This window comes from Eutrigla gurnardus, assembly GCF_963514095.1.
Source record: "Eutrigla gurnardus genome assembly, chromosome: 4".
Taxonomy (NCBI): domain Eukaryota; kingdom Metazoa; phylum Chordata; class Actinopteri; order Perciformes; family Triglidae; genus Eutrigla; species Eutrigla gurnardus.
In genome coordinates this window covers 25,381,103-25,399,732 of record NC_139918.1, presented here as the reverse complement: position 1 = coordinate 25,399,732, position 18,630 = coordinate 25,381,103, and the positions used below count along the sequence as shown (strand labels likewise).

Sequence of the window (18,630 nt, the reverse complement as noted above, 5' to 3'; positions counted from 1 at the left end):
TCCTTCTTTCCACCACAGGGGGCAGAACTGAGGCCAACACTCACCCCCCCAACGGCCACTGATGAGATGAGAGACGGGATCCTCTGTTACCGTTGTAATGATGTGCTCTCTCAGGTGAGTCTCACTGCAACAATATAAGATATATTATTAATCAATCATTAGCAATAAGATAAATATAATATGCATTATATCATTTTGGATAGCTGGGATCGGCTCCAGCCCCCCCCCGTGACCCTGAATACAGGATAAGCGGTAGACGATGGATGCATTTTATCATTTTGGTGTCTGTAACAGTTCTCATATCTATGCAAAAAAAGATTGGCATTGAAAGACAGACACACTGATTTCATTTGTTTTAAATGTAAAACATACATGTCACTGAGCCCCAATACAGTTAATGTAAGGAGGTTTGTCTCATGAAGTCTGATGGATTTCACATCCCCTACTTTATAAACCTTTTTACCTGAAGACAAACACTTGTTGGTTGTTTACGCCGATAGTCAACACGTCTGCATATTTGCATTCCAGCATGCAGATAGTGAATAAAACCCGTCCTCTGTGGTGTCACCTGCAGTGTGATGGGAGTTTGGATGGAGAAAAAAAACGTGATTTTTACTTCCAAGCTCTCAGGGCGGAGTTTTAGTCCTCCTGTCTCCTACACACAAGGTCCACACATTATAAGCTAATGTGCAACGATTTAGCAAGTGGACTTTTCTTTTTTAACCAATTAAAATGCATAAATTCTGTGAGTTTGTAATATGTTGGCTGTGAAGTAACCAGCAAGCATCTCTTCTCTGTCACAGTTGACAGCTGTTCTTTGAAGGCATTCAGGGGAGACAAAAGTTAATCCATCACCGCTGTTACATTCACAGGTGGATCCTTGTCCTGGTTGTCTCCGTGCAGCAGCTCTGTGCAGTAAGACCTCCCTTTCAAAGTCTTCATTACATACACACGTATATGACCATATTGCTGAGAACAACCAATACACATGCATTCTTCCCAAACTCAGACATCCGCATTAAATGTGATCAAAAATTAATAAATGAATGCTTTCTTTGTTCTAGATTTTGGTTTAAATAAACTGCAGAGGATTCAAAATGCAGCAACATATGCACTGAATTCATGCAAAGATTTCAAAGACTATAAAAACAAAATTATTGAGTGGACAAGCACCGCTGTTGATTAAAAACAAGCTATTAAAGGGACACTGGGTGAAACACATGCACTTGCTGAGCTGTAAAATAGCCAAGATATAAACATTTTCAAAAAAGATCAGTTTTTGTTGAGACGATTTTGTAAAGGATGTAGTATTGGACTGCGTTGCGTTGACATCCATCATGTAAAGTTTAATTACAACTCCAATTTAAACACTAGCTGCTGCTACGGTAACCAGGAATGTGGTTTAAGCCTATACAAAAAAAGCCCATCAACCCCAAGAAAGTCCTGAATCTGATGCTGTCAATGCACGTGATGTCACTGGTTGTGTCACAGACTGTATGAGGTGTGTGTGTATTCTGTTTTGTACACACCTGGATTCTTACATTCTCCCAAATCCATTCTGAATGCCACAAGCAGAGCCAACAGTTTCTAGTACTGATGAAGTGTTTTCCAGAAAAAGAAAACCCCTGATATACAGTACTTGATGCACCTGGAAACTGTACGTGTCTATTTATAGAATTGTCCCCAAGTAACTTCCATTTACCTGCACACGAGTTGGCTTATTGCACATTTGTTGTGTCGGTTTATATCAGCTTTTAAGTAACAAGAAATCACAGTATAAAAATGCCCAAAAATAATGTATGTTTAAGGGAATCTAGAAGACAATATTTCATAGTTTGACCACCAGAGAGCAAGGGCATCATTTTAAAAACACAAAATGTGCTGTTCAGTATATATTGGGTTCAAAAGTATTTAAAACAAACACACAAATGTAAGGTATTAACAATCAGAAATGTTTGTTGCATTAACCACTAATAAATAAATAAATTAATTAATTAATTAATGTGTTGGCTGTTCGCCGGTAAAAAAAATAAATAAAATAAATTGCTAGCTGCTAGCTTGCGAGCAATATAGCAGCAAATTGACGAGACCTAGGTGACGTCAGCATCGCGTGTGTGGAAAATTAGTTAAATATACGTACAATTGTATCATTAACGGTTTTGTATCTGTCCAACGTAACATTCGTTGTTGTTCCACCTCCCAAAAAGAAACCCCAACTCTAACGTTATAAACAAAAACCTCTCCTACCTGCTCTGCGCCGCTGTGGCAGCCGGAAGTGACGTCCATCTCGCTCGCGTACTAGCTAGCTCGCTAGCTACGGTAACCAAAACTAGCATCAAGCTAACGCTAACGCCGCAGACGTTACATCATTCATGCGAGAGCAGTTATCGTGTTGCTGTTGTAGAAATCAATCACCACTCATAATAATAACGTTCCTGATGACACATTTAAAGGCATTTACTATTAAAGTTGTACCTAAAACAGTGCAATATAAAAAAAAGATTCAGCTGCACAAAAACCACCATCCCTTTCAGAAATTCCTTATATTCATAACAATTTACTCATAGACAAAAAAATATGTATTATTTTCACCTGAAAAGCTCTTAAAATGTGTCTATTGTAGTTTCATACCGTAATTTAAACACCTGTTTCGATGGTATCTATCAAATGTACCCTCCCATTTTTGAAAGGTACCCGAATAGAACTTAAAGATCTAGAGGTTAAATACATTTTATAAATAATTTTGTTTTCCCTATGACCTTTTTTACCAAATTGTATTTTTTTGTAGCAAGCTGGCCTACTAATCGTTTACTCATCCATATGCTTCAGTGTGTTTTACTCCCCCCCAGAATGACCTGTCCATCTGGGACGTAGCCAACTGTTGTGTTTTATGAGGCAGATCCAGGAGATAGTCACAACCATTGTATATTTTATGAGACAGGTCCAGGAGATAGTCACAACCATTGTATGTTTTATGAGGCAGATCCAGGAGATAGTCACAACCATTGTATATTTTATGAGACAGGTCCAGGAGATAGTCACAACCATTGTATGTTTTATGAGGCAGATCCAGGAGATAGTCACAACCATTGTATATTTTATGAGACAGGTCCAGGAGATAGTCACAACCATTGTATGTTTTATGAGGCAGATCCAGGAGATAGTCACAACCATTGTATGTTTTATGAGACAGATCCAGGAGATAGTCACACCATTGTAAGTGTTTGGACCCGGAGAGAAAGTGGGACAGCAGATGTGCTGATAGCACTCGATTAAACAACGCAAACGCACCCAAATATTTAGTACGCGTTGAGAAAACATTACTAAATGTTTGTGACACACTGTACAGAAAAAAACACACACTACGGTGGGAACACTAAAGACTCAGTATTGTCTTTCAGTATATTATGAGAGTTGTGAAAAAGGCTTGTCAAGGTCAGAGTGCTCGTTATTTACCCGAATCTGTGTGAGAACATTGATTTGTTTAAAACTCGTCTTATCAGGAACGGCAGATTTGTCCAAACCACAAACCTTCTCTGACTCCTATATGGCCTTCATACTCTGCAGTGACAAAACTTTTTAAATTCAATAGGACATTTTACAGCTCCATAAGAATCTGGAAGAAAGAGAAAGTAAATAATAATACATGAATAAATAAAGAGCATATAAACATAGTAAATATAGTCACACACACACGCATTATTGTACCGTATGATGCACATAATGGTCAATAATCAGACTCTGACTGTAGTGTTTGGTTGTTTCAGGGCGAGATTGAAGGCCCATGTCAAGGCAGAAACTGTTCTGCATGTCAGTGTCTTCCCGCTAAAGGTTCGAGGGTATGGACCGTTTATTTTTTTCTTATGTTGTTATGTATTGGCATGTTATTCTTAAGTACTCCCCCCATAGGTTGATTGTGAACTGTATATTTTCCCCATTTGAAAGATATTGAGCTGTGGAAAATATTTATATTAATTCAATGTTATTTCTCTTATAAATCCCTTGCAAGATAATATGCATAATAATATATGTCAAAGGTCAAATCTGCAGTTATACACTTATGGGTCTGGAAAACAGATATGTTGATGACTTTTTCTCTTTGTATAGGGAGCTCCAGGGAAGCTCGGTCAGCAAGGCCCCTCGGGGCCGACGGGACCCCAGGGACGTGGAGGGTCACCCGGAGAGAAGGGCCGGAGGGGAACAGAGGGGTCGCATGGTCCGGAGGGGCCCAAAGGAGACCGCGTCAGTGTGCATGTTCATTTGTGTTTTTTAACGTAGTAACGGACAGAAAACCATCCCATAAAGACTTAAACATATAGAAGATGTGTGTGTATGTAAATATGTATAGAGCGATAGGAAAATAATAAAATAAAAGTTGTGGTTTAGGAGAGAAGAAATACATCCAGCCCTGAAATGATTGAATGAAAAATAATAATCATTTTACCTTTCAGGGCAAGACTGGTGTTCCTGGTTTCCCTGGTAATGACGGCTCACCAGTGAGTAAACCACTGTCGCCCTCTAGTGGCCACATCATGTCAGCCTGCTGTTCCTTTATGTCCAATGTTTACTTCCACTAAAAACTCAAACACATCTAAACCAATGTGTCATTTTGAAATATTTAAGTAGAACTAATAGAGGTCATAATTGTGGCTTCTGGTACTCTGCACCAGGGCCACCCTGGACCAGGCGGTGAGCCCGGTTTGCCAGGCATGGACGGCTGTAATGGGACAAGGGGTCGACCAGGAGTTGGTGTTCCTGGTTTGGATGGTCTCCCTGGGCCGCCGGTGAGTCCAACTCCTCCGATGTTTATTTTTTCTGTTATTCAACTCATTCAGTGTTTCCAGCCGTTCAACAAAACTATTTTTTTTCACAGAATTTGCAGCAAATTAAAGCACATTGTAGTTCTATTGTATGCCTTTTTGAATGATAAAAGACAGGAAGCCGGAAGTAGTGTGACACTCAAATAGCACAGAGATAAGAGTGGTTGTGGAGTTTTAGGCAGCAGTTAGCTTTTTTAAAATGTTCAATCTTTCCCAGAAAACCCTGATAATATGCAAATATTGTTAGAATAATCATCAACATTCATATTGAACATAATTCAACACTGTCCAGGATCAACTTCACCTTGTTTTCTTTGTGTTTTTTTATGATGTGTCTAATGTGAACATTTACTGTCTTCTCATCAGGGATTATGTGGAGCTAAAGGAAGAAAAGGAGAGCCTGTGTATGATGCCGTCCTTCAGCGGATCCCGGTGAGTTTCCTCAGATAACGATGGACCGGGTTTCACCAACCTCAGAACCTCCTTCGGGTTTGAGAATTTCATAATTATCTGCATTTAAAGAATCAAACATTCCTCTTCAATGTTACAGGGGGAGCAAGGCCCTGACGGACCGCATGGTTTAATGGTATGTTTTTCTTAGTTTGACAATGAAGATGTATTCCTCAGTAATATTCATTATTTGTTCCTTTTTTTAAACTCAGGGAAGACCAGGAGCCATTGGGCCAAAAGGCGACACCGGCCCACCCGGCCCTCCTGGACTTGAGGTGAAACAATTCTTCACTTTTTGTTTTTAATGTAGGATGTCATTAAAACTATTATTAGACAGCTGATATATTGGATGAATGTGTGATTCCATTTAGGGCTTGGAAGGACGTCAAGGTGGAAGAGGACGACCAGTGAGTCAACTGGTTCATGAGCCAGGCAGAAAGAAAATCCATGCATGCATGCACGCACGCACACGCACACACACACACACACACACACACACAAACACACACACACACACACACACACACACACACACACACACACACACAGATAACGCCACACTAAACTTTGTGTTGTTGTTGTAGGGTGACCCTGGAGGATCACTGGCAGGAGCTAAAGGTGACGATGTAAGGGGCCTTTTTGCTGTGTGTCTACGTGAAAGTGTATGTGTGTGTGCTTACAACCTCAGCAGACGTCTTCACCCATTTTATTCCATATTTCAGGGCGAGCAAGGCCCACCTGGCCCACAAGGACCAGAGGAAGCGAAAGAATTGCCCCCAGACTTCCTTCCAGCCAAAGGTCACAAGGTGAAGGCAAAGTTCCCATTTGTATTGCATTGAATGTTTTTTTTTTTTTTTACTATACTGCATAGAGTTGTATCAAACCAAATATGTGTAATTTTTCTTTCTGTTTTTCTTTCCTGGGTGTCAGGGAGACCGAGGTCCTGCTGGACCATGTGGACCGAAGGGCATCAGCGTGAGTTCACATCCTGCATGTTGGCATGCCGGCATGTCTGAGAGAAACAGGAAGGTGTTTTATTTGCATTGTCTGCGTTGTCAGGGTGGTGGAGGAGACGTTCATATTGAAGAACTTAAAGGAGAGCAAGGAATCCTCGGTCTTCCAGGAGCTAGGGTAGGTGACTTCAATCAGACGGGATGTGTTTTTACAGATGCAATATTCACCCCCATGGTCTCCATCTCTAGGGTCTTCCAGGATTACCTGGTAGAGATGGACCACCAGGCCCTGAGGTACGCCTGTAATATGAGGCCTACGCCTTCGATTATGATACTGTATAAAGGCTTTTTTTTAGGTTTAATATATTTATGTTTTCAGGGTGTGCGTGGAGAGAAAGGATATCCAGGTCTCATTGGAATAAACGGACCAAAGGTGAGCTTTACATAGACATCTAAGGAATGTGCGATTTAGAAAACTTGTGTCACGTGCAAAAGGAAGCCACTTTTCTAAAAAAAAAAAAAAAGAATTAAATTGAAAGTATTGAAAGTGTAAACTACTGGGAGGGAAACATAAAGGACTTAGTTATGGATGACATGGATCCATATTCTCCAGAAGGGCAGATGCATACTGGCATCTTTGTAATATGTTGTTTGCTGCCCCCTGCTGGATGGTCAGTGGGATTACGTTTACTGCACAAGACCAGTGACCTTTGATCTTTAGAAATATTCTCTACATCAGTGGCGTTAATATGACTATGGGGTCTCTCTTTGTCTTTGCCTCCAACAGGGTTACCTAGGAGATCCAGGTACCCCCGGTCCCGTGGCATCATTTCTCAATGGAAATTATGCCAGAGGTGAGACCACGGCAGTACTCTCCTCATTGGTTGAGCTACACTGTCAGCAGTAGCCTATTATGCATTTTTAAATTTTACATATGACAATGAGATGTTTTGTTGAATTAAAGGTCAATAGTTCAGAATCTTTACCTTTCCAAGCATTACTAACTTTTTCATGGTTCTGTATCTGTGTGGTTCAGGTGTTAAAGGTGACCGTGGGTATCCTGGAACGGCTGGACCCCAAGGTGATTCTGGTTACATGGGCCTTCCTGGACCTCCTGGCCCACCAGGGTTAATGATACCAGGTCAGAGTTTGTGTCTGGTCTCTAACGTTCAGGTTGCTCCTGACTTTATGTGCTATATATCACTGACTACCCCTCACTATGATCAGGACCCACAGTTAAGAAGTGGTACTTGATCATACCCTATTCAAAATTTCATATTGTCTCTGCACACCTTCCTAGAAGAGCCAGGTCTACCTGGTCCACAAGGGTCCCTCGGTCCAAAAGGCTACAAGGGAGAGCCAGGAAGGTATAGCAACTTTGTAAGTCCGTTTCCAGGACTAAAGGGAACTAAAGGACTCAGCGGACCTAAAGGTGTCGCAGGCCCCCCAGGTCGTCCAGGTTTGTTGATACTTCCCTCATATTAAACACAAAAGTCGTGTTTTTTGCGCATGTACATTTGAATGTTTACTCACATTCTGGCCTCAGGATGTGGAGGTGAGCTCTCAACCCCTTCTGATGAAGGGAGTTCACTCATTCATGCATTCAAATGACTTCAATATTTCTTGGTCAATATTTGTGGCTGGTTGATCCACAGATTACTACTGTGAGCCTGGTTCACCGGGCGACCCCGGTGACATGGGACCTAGAGGATCTCCTGGAAACAAGGGGCTCCAAGGGATCAAAGGTGATCAAAAGAAGAGATTGTGTTCTTCTTTGCGTCCTCTGACCTCTGGTGGTATCTAGAAAAACATCCTGTGGGAGTTAACTGTTATCATCTGATCTGTATTACAGAATGTATAATTGGACAGTATTAGGCAATCTTAGGTTTGCTTCCTTCTTACCTTTTGTCCTACATTATCCGAAGTAATGCTGGGACTTACAATCTCCGGTCTCAGGATTTGTTCTTGCTGTCTGTCCCTAAAGTCAGAACTGAGCTGGGAAAGAAAGCTTTTAGATATGCTGCTCCTTCTGCCTGGAACATATTGCAAAAAACTTTAAAGCAAAATGAATTGGTCTCGTTGAACTCTTTTAAGGTGAAATTGGATGACCTGGAGGCAGAAACATCAGGTTGTAGTTGTTTTGCCTGAGGCTTTTTATTACTGTAGCTGACCTTCAAATGTTGCTGTTTTTGTGTCCTTATTGTTTGTGTTTTAGTTGTGTGTATGAATGTTGATGTTGCTGCCTGTCTTGGCCAGGACACTCTTGTAAAAGAGATTTTTAATCTCAATGAGTCTTTTCCTGGTTAAATAAAGGTTAAATAAAAAATAAATAAATAAATAAAAAATTACGAAGGTGCTGCATCTAGGGCATCCAAATGTCATGTGTGTCTCCTGCAGGTTGTCTTGGGGACTGTAACTGTACGTTTGGTGGGGGAAGCAAAGGTCCCGTTGGTCCAACAGGTTATCCAGGGTCTCCAGGGTTTCCTGGAAGCCAAGGAGTTAAAGGAGAACCAGGACGGAAAGGAGATCAAGGTCCAAGAGGACCATGGGTAAGGACAGCAGGACTCAAACTAATTCATAATTAAATCGAATTTGATCAAACATATAGAAAAGTCGGGGCTGCATGGCGGTGTAGTGGATAGCAACTGGGTTCAATTCCCGGGTCGGGGCCGTGTTCCTTCTGTGTGGAGTTTGCATGTTCTCCCTGTGTGAGCGTGGGTTCTCCGGCTTCCTCCCAGAGTCCAAAGACATGCAGGATGGGGATAGGTTCATTGGTGACTCTAAATTGCCCGTAGGTGGGAATGTGAGTGTGAATGGTTGTCTGTCTCTACATGTTGGCCCTGTGATGGAATGGCGTCCTGTGCAGGGTGCACCCCGCCTTCGCCCAATGACAGCTGGGATCCCGCGACCCTGAATACAGGATAAAGCGGTAGACAATGGATGGATAGATATAGAAAAGTCTGTCTTTTTTGTAATAGTAACAGCAAAACTTGACTGTTTTCTTGCAGGGCGCTCAAGGAATTCTTGGTATAAAAGGACGAAAGGGTCAAAAAGGTCACTCTGGTGTAGTCGATGGTGAGCTCTTTTAACGTTAAACCTCTACTACACTCACTCATGATTGTTTTAACAGAAACATTTATTTTAAATGAATTGGGAACATCACCTTTACAGAGGCGAGTTATTCAATTGTTTACGTTCACCAAACACTGAAAGCGTGTAGTCACATATCTTTAGAAAGGCTTATTCAACATTGATATCTTAATATCTTTTTTTTGTTGTTGATAGGTGTCAAGGGTGACCAAGGAGCACCTGGGTTTCCTGGAGCCACAGGTAGGCCAGGAGTGGATGGCTCCCCTGGTCCTGCAGGGGACCAAGGAACCCCGGTGAGTGTGTACATTTGAAGTCCTCTAAATTTAATTTACGGACCAGAAACTGGACCGTTCCACTTTGTTTCGGTTCTACAGTTATGGTATTAGTTATAACGTTTTTACAGGGTGCTAGAAATCCAGGATTACCTGGTCCCAAAGGTGGGCCTGGTGTCGCTGGACCAAAAGGGTTACCAGGGCACATAGGCCCCCCAGGTCCTGGTCTTCCAGGCTCTCAGGGGCTACCTGGACCTGAAGGTGATCAGGGACGTCCTGGCCCCTCAGGATATCCTGGACCACCAGGCCCTCAAGGTCAGAGACTGGGTTAAATCCAGAGGTTAATACACCTCTTCTCACATCAAACTGCTGTCATGGGCTCAAAACGTTTGTTGTATTTGGGCCAACAGGTGAAATTGAGGTTTGCTGTCATGAAGAAGAGATTGGATCACCTGGTCCCAAGGGTGAGCTAGGTTCACCAGGTAAGTTTATACACATACAGCAATGTCTTTAAAAAATCTTCAAAGGTGATCGCTAAATTGTTTGTCAGTCCAAGAGCCGGTCTATCATCTGACTTTTCTAACGTTCTGACTGTAAAGATGTCAGAATTGGTTGGCGTACTCTACTAAGCCGATAAGAATGAAGGAAACCAGATTCATGACCCTGAAACATCATTGGCCCGTGTTGCAAGTTTTTTTGTGGCCCCTTTGCAGGGATTCCAGGTGAGCCGGGAAGAGATGGTGCCCGGGGAAACATTGGACACCCAGGTCCAAAAGGCCTGAAAGGAGATGACGGTGAAACGGGAGGGACAATAGGTATCGATTCTCTAAAATGCTGTCAAACTATATTACACATTTTAAATATTTCCTCATTGTAAGGACCATCAAGCATCCACCATACAGGGCATCTGACTGATCTGATTGATGACACACATAGTGTTGTTTTAATACTTATACTGCAGGTCTCTCTTGTTTGTAAAAAGGACCTCCAGGCTTAAATGGGGATCCAGGTGACCCTGGTCTCAGTGGAATTACTCTGGACGGCCCTTCAGGACTTCCTGGGTTTCTAGGACTCCCAGGCAGGAAGGGTGAACCGGGCGATGTCCTCTTTGCCACGCCAGGTCCTACTGGTCCCCCTGGCCCCCCTGGGGCTCTGGGAACACATGGACCCCCTGGCATTCCTGGTACACCAGGGTATCCTGGTAAGTTTCATTCATATTCAGGTGAACATCAACAAACCACTCAACAAATTAGGCTTCCCATTGACCGACACTGCTTTGTAATTACAGGTGCACAAGGCCGACCCGGAGGACCTGGTTGGAAAGGAGAATGGGGACTCAGTGGTGATCCTGGTGCCACTGGTCCTCCAGGTCCACCCTGCACTGTGTGTGATCTGAAAGGACCTCCAGGCCCTTCAGGAAACTCCGGACAGAGGGGAGAACCAGGTAAGCACAAAGAATACATTCTTGAATATTTATCCATTAACACATTTCTCTCATTGAACTTAATAATGATTCATAGGCTACCGTGGTAAGAAGGGTCTTAAGGGAGAAATAGGTCCACCTGGTCCTGGACAGAGTGGTCCGCGAGGTATCCGTGGCCCTCCCGGTATACCAGGCACAGCTGGACCAAGAGGCCACACTGGGCCCTCAGGAGATCCTGGGACGGATGGCTGGTCAGGACAGAAAGGTGAACCTCTGACAACTTTTGTGAAAAGCATTATATTTCTATCTGAGCTGAAGTTAAGTTAAGTTAAGTTAAGATGCCTGACACCATCACACTCACTCTTGATCGAAATGAGACTTTCCTTTCAATTAATCGAGGTGGACGTGGGTACGGAGGCAGGGCCGGGGCCGGAGGTTTACCGGGTCGTCCTGGACCTGTGGGACCCACAGGTAAAAAGGGAGAGCAAGGCTTGAATGGTCGCCCCGGTGACACTGGACACCCAGGACAACCTGGCAGTAAAGGTAAGTCTCTGTCTTGCCATATAAACTATGGCCTTATTTTGTTTTTTGTTGTTGTAAATATAATTGATATAATGTAAATGAGGTAAATCGAGGCTTGATGCCACCGTTTAGAACATTTAATCAGGAGATACAGAGTGTTTAGATAGTAACAGTCCATTTGGACTGTCTGTATACAGCTAACATCAGAGATAGTGTTTTATTCAGTAGCAAGCATTTCATCTCATCTCTGTGGTCCGTCCAGGTCAACGGGGTCCAACAGGATTAAGAGGACGATCGGTGATCGTGAACGTAACAAAAGGCCCACCAGGAACTTCAGGAAAGATCGGGCCATCAGGACAGCAAGGACCAGAAGGCAATGGAGTTGTCCCTTAGTTCATTCTTATTTTAAGCATTAAGCAAATTCTCTGTGACAATAGATTGTGAAAGTACAGGCCCATCACTTTGATTTTTTTTCACCACATACAGGCTTAAAGGGCAAAAGTGGGGTGCCGGGTGATCCTGGGCTTGATGGATGGCCTGGTTCACCGGGGTGTAAAGGCAGCACTGGTGCTCCAGGCAAGGCTGGACTAGTAGGACCTCAGGGGTACCCAGGACTCACAGGTTTCCCTGGTCCAAGGGGATTTCCTGGACACTATGGAGATCTGGTAGACAATGAGCCTGATTTATTGTCTTTAACTTTAACTTTAACTTTAGAAACAAACAGCTGTGCTTAATTTGTTACGTCTGTTCAGAAGATCCCTAAATATGAGGAACATGGCTGCCACTTGGGTGATATATAAGCAGCATATAATTTATGATATTTCCAACAATCTGTAATGCACAGGCATTGTGTCAGGACACTTTTGTCATCTTTTGTGAGGACTAGGACATGGATATATTCCTAATCTTAGACTGCTGATGTCATCATCTACCTGCAGATACATATGTTAGAGGTTTTACAGCATAATTCATTAATTTCAGTAATAATGCATTGTATGTCAGTCTCAGAAGCAACGCTATACATCAAATGTGCTCTTGTCTGTTAAAGGGAGATCAAGGGCCTAGGGGACAGTCTGGTATCCCAGGGTTACCGGGATTTCCAGGGCCCAAGGGTGAGTCAAAAAGATAGAGATAATCAATCACTGGAATGCAGCAGCTTATTTCATCTCATTTTATACTACACCAAAAATGCAAATTGAATCTCTCAGGATTTAATTCCTGTGTCATTCAGTTTGAACTGAACTTGATGAAAGCAGTTCAAATCTCTCTTCCAGGTGATCCAGGACAGTCTTCTGGTCAACCTGGTCCACCTGGACCCAGAGGATTACCAGGAGAGGATGGACCCGGTGGTGAGTTTAGAAAAATAACTTTTTTTAGTGAGACTTGAATGATGTTTGGCAGTAAAATAGGCTACATACAGTATTGAGTGGACATGTGACAGGAAATAAATTCTTATCCATAAAATAATTCCCCTTGAGCACCCAGAGGGAGTCCAGGAGATCCAGGGGACCCAGGACCACACGGGAGGTCGGGACAGCCTGGACAACCAGGTGTTGTTGGGGATCCAGGAAGACCAGGAGGACCAGGTGATTTCCATCGAAAACATTTAAATGGGCAATTAATGTGCTGCAGCAATCATTTGAAATTGAAGCAACACTGCAGTTGTTCACTTAGGAACGCTAATTTACGAGTCCGAGTCAGGAGAAGAATTTTACTCCCCATCCTGAGATGTCACACATTTGTACGTCATCTGAGATAAATAAAGTGTCAGGACACTGGGACAGTAACTGTGAGAATTCTCATTTGCTCCTTCAGTCATTAAAACAACATGAGTCAGACCTTAAATTTTGCACTTGTGTTTATGCCGAGTCATTTAAATCTGGTCCTGTATGTGTTCATGTTGGTTTGGGGTCTTTTTAATGCGTGTTTATCTACAGGCTTCTCTGGGGCCCGTGGCCCATCAGGTCGTCCAGGTCCTCCAGGTGTTCCAGGTGATCGTGGAGGTCAGGGACTGCCAGGCTCACCTGGCCCATATGGGCCTTCAGGTGCTAACATATACTTCTCCCATTATTGGATAGCCAGGGTACAGGCATTGAAAGTGTCTGCTGTATTTGTTGTAGCTTGAATTCTGTGTCAATGGGGTTCTGAGATGTGGCCGCCAATAACCTAACAAGATTATTCTTATGTTGTACTGTGGTTTTATGTCAGGCCCTACTGGCCCACCAGGTTTGGATGGACTGGATGGGCTTAGAGGTCCAAAAGGGGTAAACGGACCAAGTGGTAAGAGGGCATTTCATCCTAATTTTTTTTTTTTAGTTTAGCAATCCATGTCTTTTAATGAATGTCTGTTGGTATACACTTGTCATTCATACAGTATATAGTCAGCTACACAGATACACAGAGGCGGATGTAGGTAATCAGATGCAGGTGTAAGTGTTCAGAGGTTAGAACTACAAAATAAAACAGGAAACACAACAATCAATGTCTCTTAACAGGATGTTTCCCAGGTACCGTTGGCCCTCCAGGACCAAATGGTTTCTCTGGAGCCAAAGGTCTCAAGGGTCAGCAAGGGCCTCCAGGAGCCAATTTTCCTGGACCCAAAGGCTATATGGGCCCACCTGGTGCCACAGGTATGGTATTTATTATTACTAATAGTGTATCTAATGCATCTGCCTTTTATGGAATAGTACAGTGATGGTTTATTACCATGCACTATTCTGTATCCCTCTGATTGTATCGTGTTTGTGTTGTTTCATTGCGCCCTATTTGCAGTATTTCACTGTCATCTGAGTTTGTTACAGTTCCATTACTCTTTGCTGTATATCCTATGAGATAGGTTATTAAACTTTTCTGTATTCCTGCCAGGTCTTCCAGGACCCCCAGGTGAACCTGGTCACTTTGGCAAAGCATGCTGCGATCTCTTGTTGGGACCCAACGGGGACCGAGGACATGAAGGTCCTGCAGGAGCCCACGGTGTGTGTGTGTGTGTGTGTGTGTGTGTGTGTGTGTGTGTGTGTGTGTGTGTGTGTGTGTGTATGTGTGTGTGTGTGCCTATATATCATCTTCCGTTTGTTTATGTTCATTTTTAGCCACATTTAGGTAGATTTTCGTGCAGGTGTGCCTTTTTATCCTTTTTTTTGTCCACAAACAAACGACATTGCGTTGGGTTTTTAAGGTCCTCCTGGTGAACTCGGTCCTCCAGGATGCAGCATTTCATCCAAAGGAGACAAAGGCCCAATTGGCCTCCCTGGGCTACCGGGTCATAAGGGAGATGCGGGCCTCCCAGGGCCTCCTGGGCCTGAGTGCAACCCAGGCGATCAAGGACCAAGTGGTAAATTACAGTGCAAGACTACCATTGGTATTTTACAGTGTTGCCATCTACGTGCATGCACATTGAAATGTTGCTGCACTTTTACAGGTAAAAGAGGTCCTGCTGGTCCCAGAGGTCATCTGGGACCCAAAGGTCAGATTGGGGCCCCTGGACCTCTGGGCCGCAAGGGAGCAACTGGCCCAGCTGGAGATACAGGTGAGAATACCGTAGTAGTATATATCTGCGTTTCCCTCTCGATTTGTTACTCTAGAAGTGATTCTCATGTATTCATCACTACTGAATGTTGTTTAATGTTACTACACTACATCTTGTAATCAACGTGTCATGTTGTTGTTTTTTTTTCTAGGTGCAAAAGGAGCTCCTGGTGGAGCCATCCCTGGGGGTCCACGGATGGCTCCCCCTGGAGTCCCAGGACCACGTGGTAATCCAGGGTCCGTGGGATTCCCTGGCGATGAGGGTCCTCCTGGGACTCCAGGACGTAAAGGCAAGAGAGTCTGATATATTCTGTGTGTGTGTATGTGTGTGCACATTGTGGACTGTGTCTGAATACATCTGTGTTGTGTGTGTATGTTTGTGCTTGTTTGTTTATGTCTGCGTGTTCCAGGACAGAAGGGTCCCTTGGGGTCTGTGGGCTTCCCTGGAAAACCAGGTCCTGCTGGTCGTAATGGTCCTGTTGGAGACCCAGGAGATGTTGGTCAGCTGGGATTTGCTGGACCTCAAGGTAAATCATTGAGACACGGTTCATATGAACAACAAGTCCAATCTTTGTTGCGTTTATTTGGGATTTTGAGTGAAAATTAAAGATATCTATGTAAAAGAAACCGACAGGACTGATGACTCCCGGTCTCTTTAAAAGTCTTCTTAAAAAAAAAAAGATGTATGGCCACAGATCAAGTAATTGCCTACCCTCGCTCTGCTCCTCCTTCCATGTCACCCACTTACTAATTGTTCAACCCTGATCATCCTCCAGGTATCCCGGGTCCACCCGGTGATCTAGGTCAGCGTGGCTGTAGGGGGTCGTCGAGGTCCGGCTTCATATTGGTTGTCCACAGCCAGTCGGTTCAGGTGCCGCAGTGCCCTGAAGGCAGCAGTCAGCTCTGGGTGGGCTACAGTCTGGTCTACTTGGAGGGACAAGAGAATGCTCACAGTCAAGATCTTGGTAAGGGTCTCGTGAAGTCACCCTTGCCATGTTGGAGATAATATATCAGCCCACGAGTTAATCGGGGTTCTTCCTCTTCCTGCAGGCCAGGCCGGCTCCTGCCTCCCCGTTTTCTCCACCATGCCGTTTTCCTACTGCAACAAGGCCAGCTGTCACTACGCCAGTCGCAACGACAAATCCTATTGGCTCTCCACCACCGCTCCCATACCCATGATGCCTCTCTTTGGCCAAGAGATCGTCTCCCACATCAGCCGCTGTGTGGTGTGTGAGACAGGTTGGCCCGCGGTGGCTTTCCACAGCCAGGATCCCACAGTGGCCGCATGCCCGCCGGGCTGGAGGGGCCTGTGGACCGGGTACTCCTTCCTCCTGGTGAGTGTGGGATCGAAAAGTACGACGGAAAAAATGGAGCCGAAAGTTTATAATGTGGCAAACTTTGGCGATTTTATTACGATGCTAACAACAGGCATTTATGCTAGCTAACTTTCCATGAATGTAGGCATTTATTTTTATAATTAATACACCACAACGTGTGACACCACCTCATTAAGTTCCTTGGCTGTTGATGGTTATTGTTGGTTTTATTTATATGAGGCCGTGTTGTCATCTTATGGGTGTTTATTGATCGAGCGGTTGGGCTAAGATGCTAGCAGTAACTTTCACTTGTTGTCATAGCAACGTCAAACATACAACTTTTTAAACTTGCGCATTTGCCACTTTATTAAACTCGCAAATTTGCAACTTTTCCTCCTCTGAATATTGCCCCCTCTTTCAGCTCAGTTTTTTTCTTTTTCTTTCTACAGAGCTCTAATACGCTGTTGTAAATAAAGTGTATGAAAGAGAAAATTAACTGATGTGTAACCTCTCTTGCACTCTTTTTGTCTCCTCAGCACACGGGGGCGGGCGACGAGGGCGGCGGCCAGTCTCTGACTTCGTCCGGCAGCTGCCTCAAGGACTTCCGAACTCACCCCTTCATAGAGTGCCAGGGCGGCCGCGGCTCCTGCCACTACTTCGCCAACCTCTACAGTTTCTGGCTGACCACCGTCGGTCCGGAGGAGCAGTTCGTCAGCCAGAGGCCCGGCACCATCAAGGCAGCCGAGAAACAGCGACGCAAGACCAGCCAGTGTCAAGTCTGCCTCAGAGAACATTAAAGGACCTTTGAGTTGTTACATTAAGGATGTTCAAAATCTAATTCTGATTAACCATTTGCAGTTATAGATAGATTTTATTATATTTGACGGCTTTGCATTTTGTACTTTGCCTTGATCAGAACAACTTTTTTTATGTGATGTTTTCAGTGAGGTGCCATTTCTAAAGACGAGTAGTCATTTCTCCTTAATCTCAATTAAAATGTTTAAAAGTTACGACGAGTCGTTCAAAGTTCAGACGCTTCCATGTTTGGAAAAACTAACAACGTAAAAAACCAAATCCCAACGATGGGAGAGAATTAATCATTTCAACCGGATACAGTTTTCCATAGCGGGTTTCAAGTTCATATTTATTTAATTTCTCTCAACAGGAAAACCCCAAGTGACAATCAGAATACAGTACTTTTTTTTCCTCAAACATGTTTTTTCCCTTTCTTTTTTTTATTACGCAAAAAAAACCAACCAAAAACGAACCCAAGAGAACACTCAGTGCAATAAGACAGAGGACTCTGACAGTGCGGTGCTCTCTCTACCTTTTCACAGTGCACGTTTTTATACACACACAAAAAAAGATTGTACATCATCATTATTACATTTCCAGCCACCACCCACCACCAACATCATGGATCGGGGCAAAGTTAATGTCTTTAAACAATCATTTCTTTTTTTTCCTTTTTGTTTTTTAAAGATTCAACTTGCATACAGTGTAGCTTGGCACACAAGACACAAACACACAGAGCTCTCTCTCCCTCACCCACACATACAGGTGCAACACAGAAGGACCTCTGTGGCGTTGATAGGGGGGGGGGGGGTCTATTTTGGCAATGTCGACATTGCATTTTCACGCGCTAAAGAGAACCAATTTAGATGATGTAAGTCGGAGATTGAGGTAGAGGGAGAGAGCAGGGGGGGGGGGCATGTATGTAAACCATCTGATTAAATGTGATGGGTAGTGCAGATTTCTCTTTTTTATTGATTTTTTATTTTTTACAAAGCCTCGAAGATTTGTCGGCCGTTGTGCAACCCCTGTCTGCTTGACCGGGTAGAGCTGTTGCCACGTTCTAGGTCCTTAAAATGATTTGATCTCTAAAATGTTTGCCAGCCAATTGAATTGGGAATAATGTCAGAGACAAACCAATCACAGATGACTGCATGTGACAGCCAGCCTCCTGAGGCTTTTATCTCCCCGTTGATAAATTAAAAACTTACATGGCACAGCTATCTTCTTCTTCTTTTCTTTTTTTTTTTAAACATTTTCAAAAATATATATATAAGCATATAACCTTGAAAGTTAATTCTTAAGCAAGTGCATATGGCTATTATAATCTGCGGTAAAATGAAGAAAAGCTCAGGTGTTGATTGTACGGGCTGGTTGTTGGCATCAAGTATTTACACTGTGTCATTGTGCTCCAGTGTGCGTGGCTAAGTAAGGGCGCTAGTACTCGCCAGCTGCTGCCACCAAACC

The 18,630-nt window shown here is 43.6% G+C and overlaps 1 protein-coding gene across 1 annotated transcript; it reads left to right on the top strand.

The window, feature by feature from the left end:
• Positions 1–100: 100 nt before the first annotated feature.
• LOC311011775 (uncharacterized protein) lies at positions 101–17,247 on the top strand (the record flags this gene model as incomplete). The annotated part of the gene is made up of 46 exons (XM_084006902.1): positions 101–114; positions 873–915; positions 3,768–3,839; positions 4,108–4,242; positions 4,452–4,496; positions 4,671–4,784; positions 5,187–5,252; positions 5,371–5,406; positions 5,483–5,545; positions 5,642–5,677; positions 5,855–5,896; positions 5,993–6,076; positions 6,201–6,245; positions 6,330–6,401; positions 6,473–6,517; positions 6,603–6,656; positions 7,011–7,077; positions 7,260–7,364; positions 7,524–7,682; positions 7,879–7,968; positions 8,621–8,772; positions 9,232–9,298; positions 9,509–9,606; positions 9,717–9,900; positions 9,996–10,067; positions 10,299–10,400; positions 10,568–10,786; positions 10,874–11,029; positions 11,106–11,273; positions 11,408–11,551; positions 11,793–11,903; positions 12,017–12,134; positions 12,579–12,642; positions 12,762–12,879; positions 13,009–13,116; positions 13,468–13,575; positions 13,739–13,810; positions 14,038–14,160; positions 14,396–14,503; positions 14,706–14,861; positions 14,949–15,056; positions 15,208–15,353; positions 15,474–15,582; positions 15,832–16,020; positions 16,106–16,389; positions 16,908–17,247. 46 exons carry the CDS (start codon positions 101–103, stop codon positions 17,166–17,168), a joined length of 4,932 nt encoding a protein of 1,643 aa, XP_083863028.1. The 3' UTR covers positions 17,169–17,247.
• Between the last annotated feature and the right edge of the window lie 1,383 nt (positions 17,248–18,630).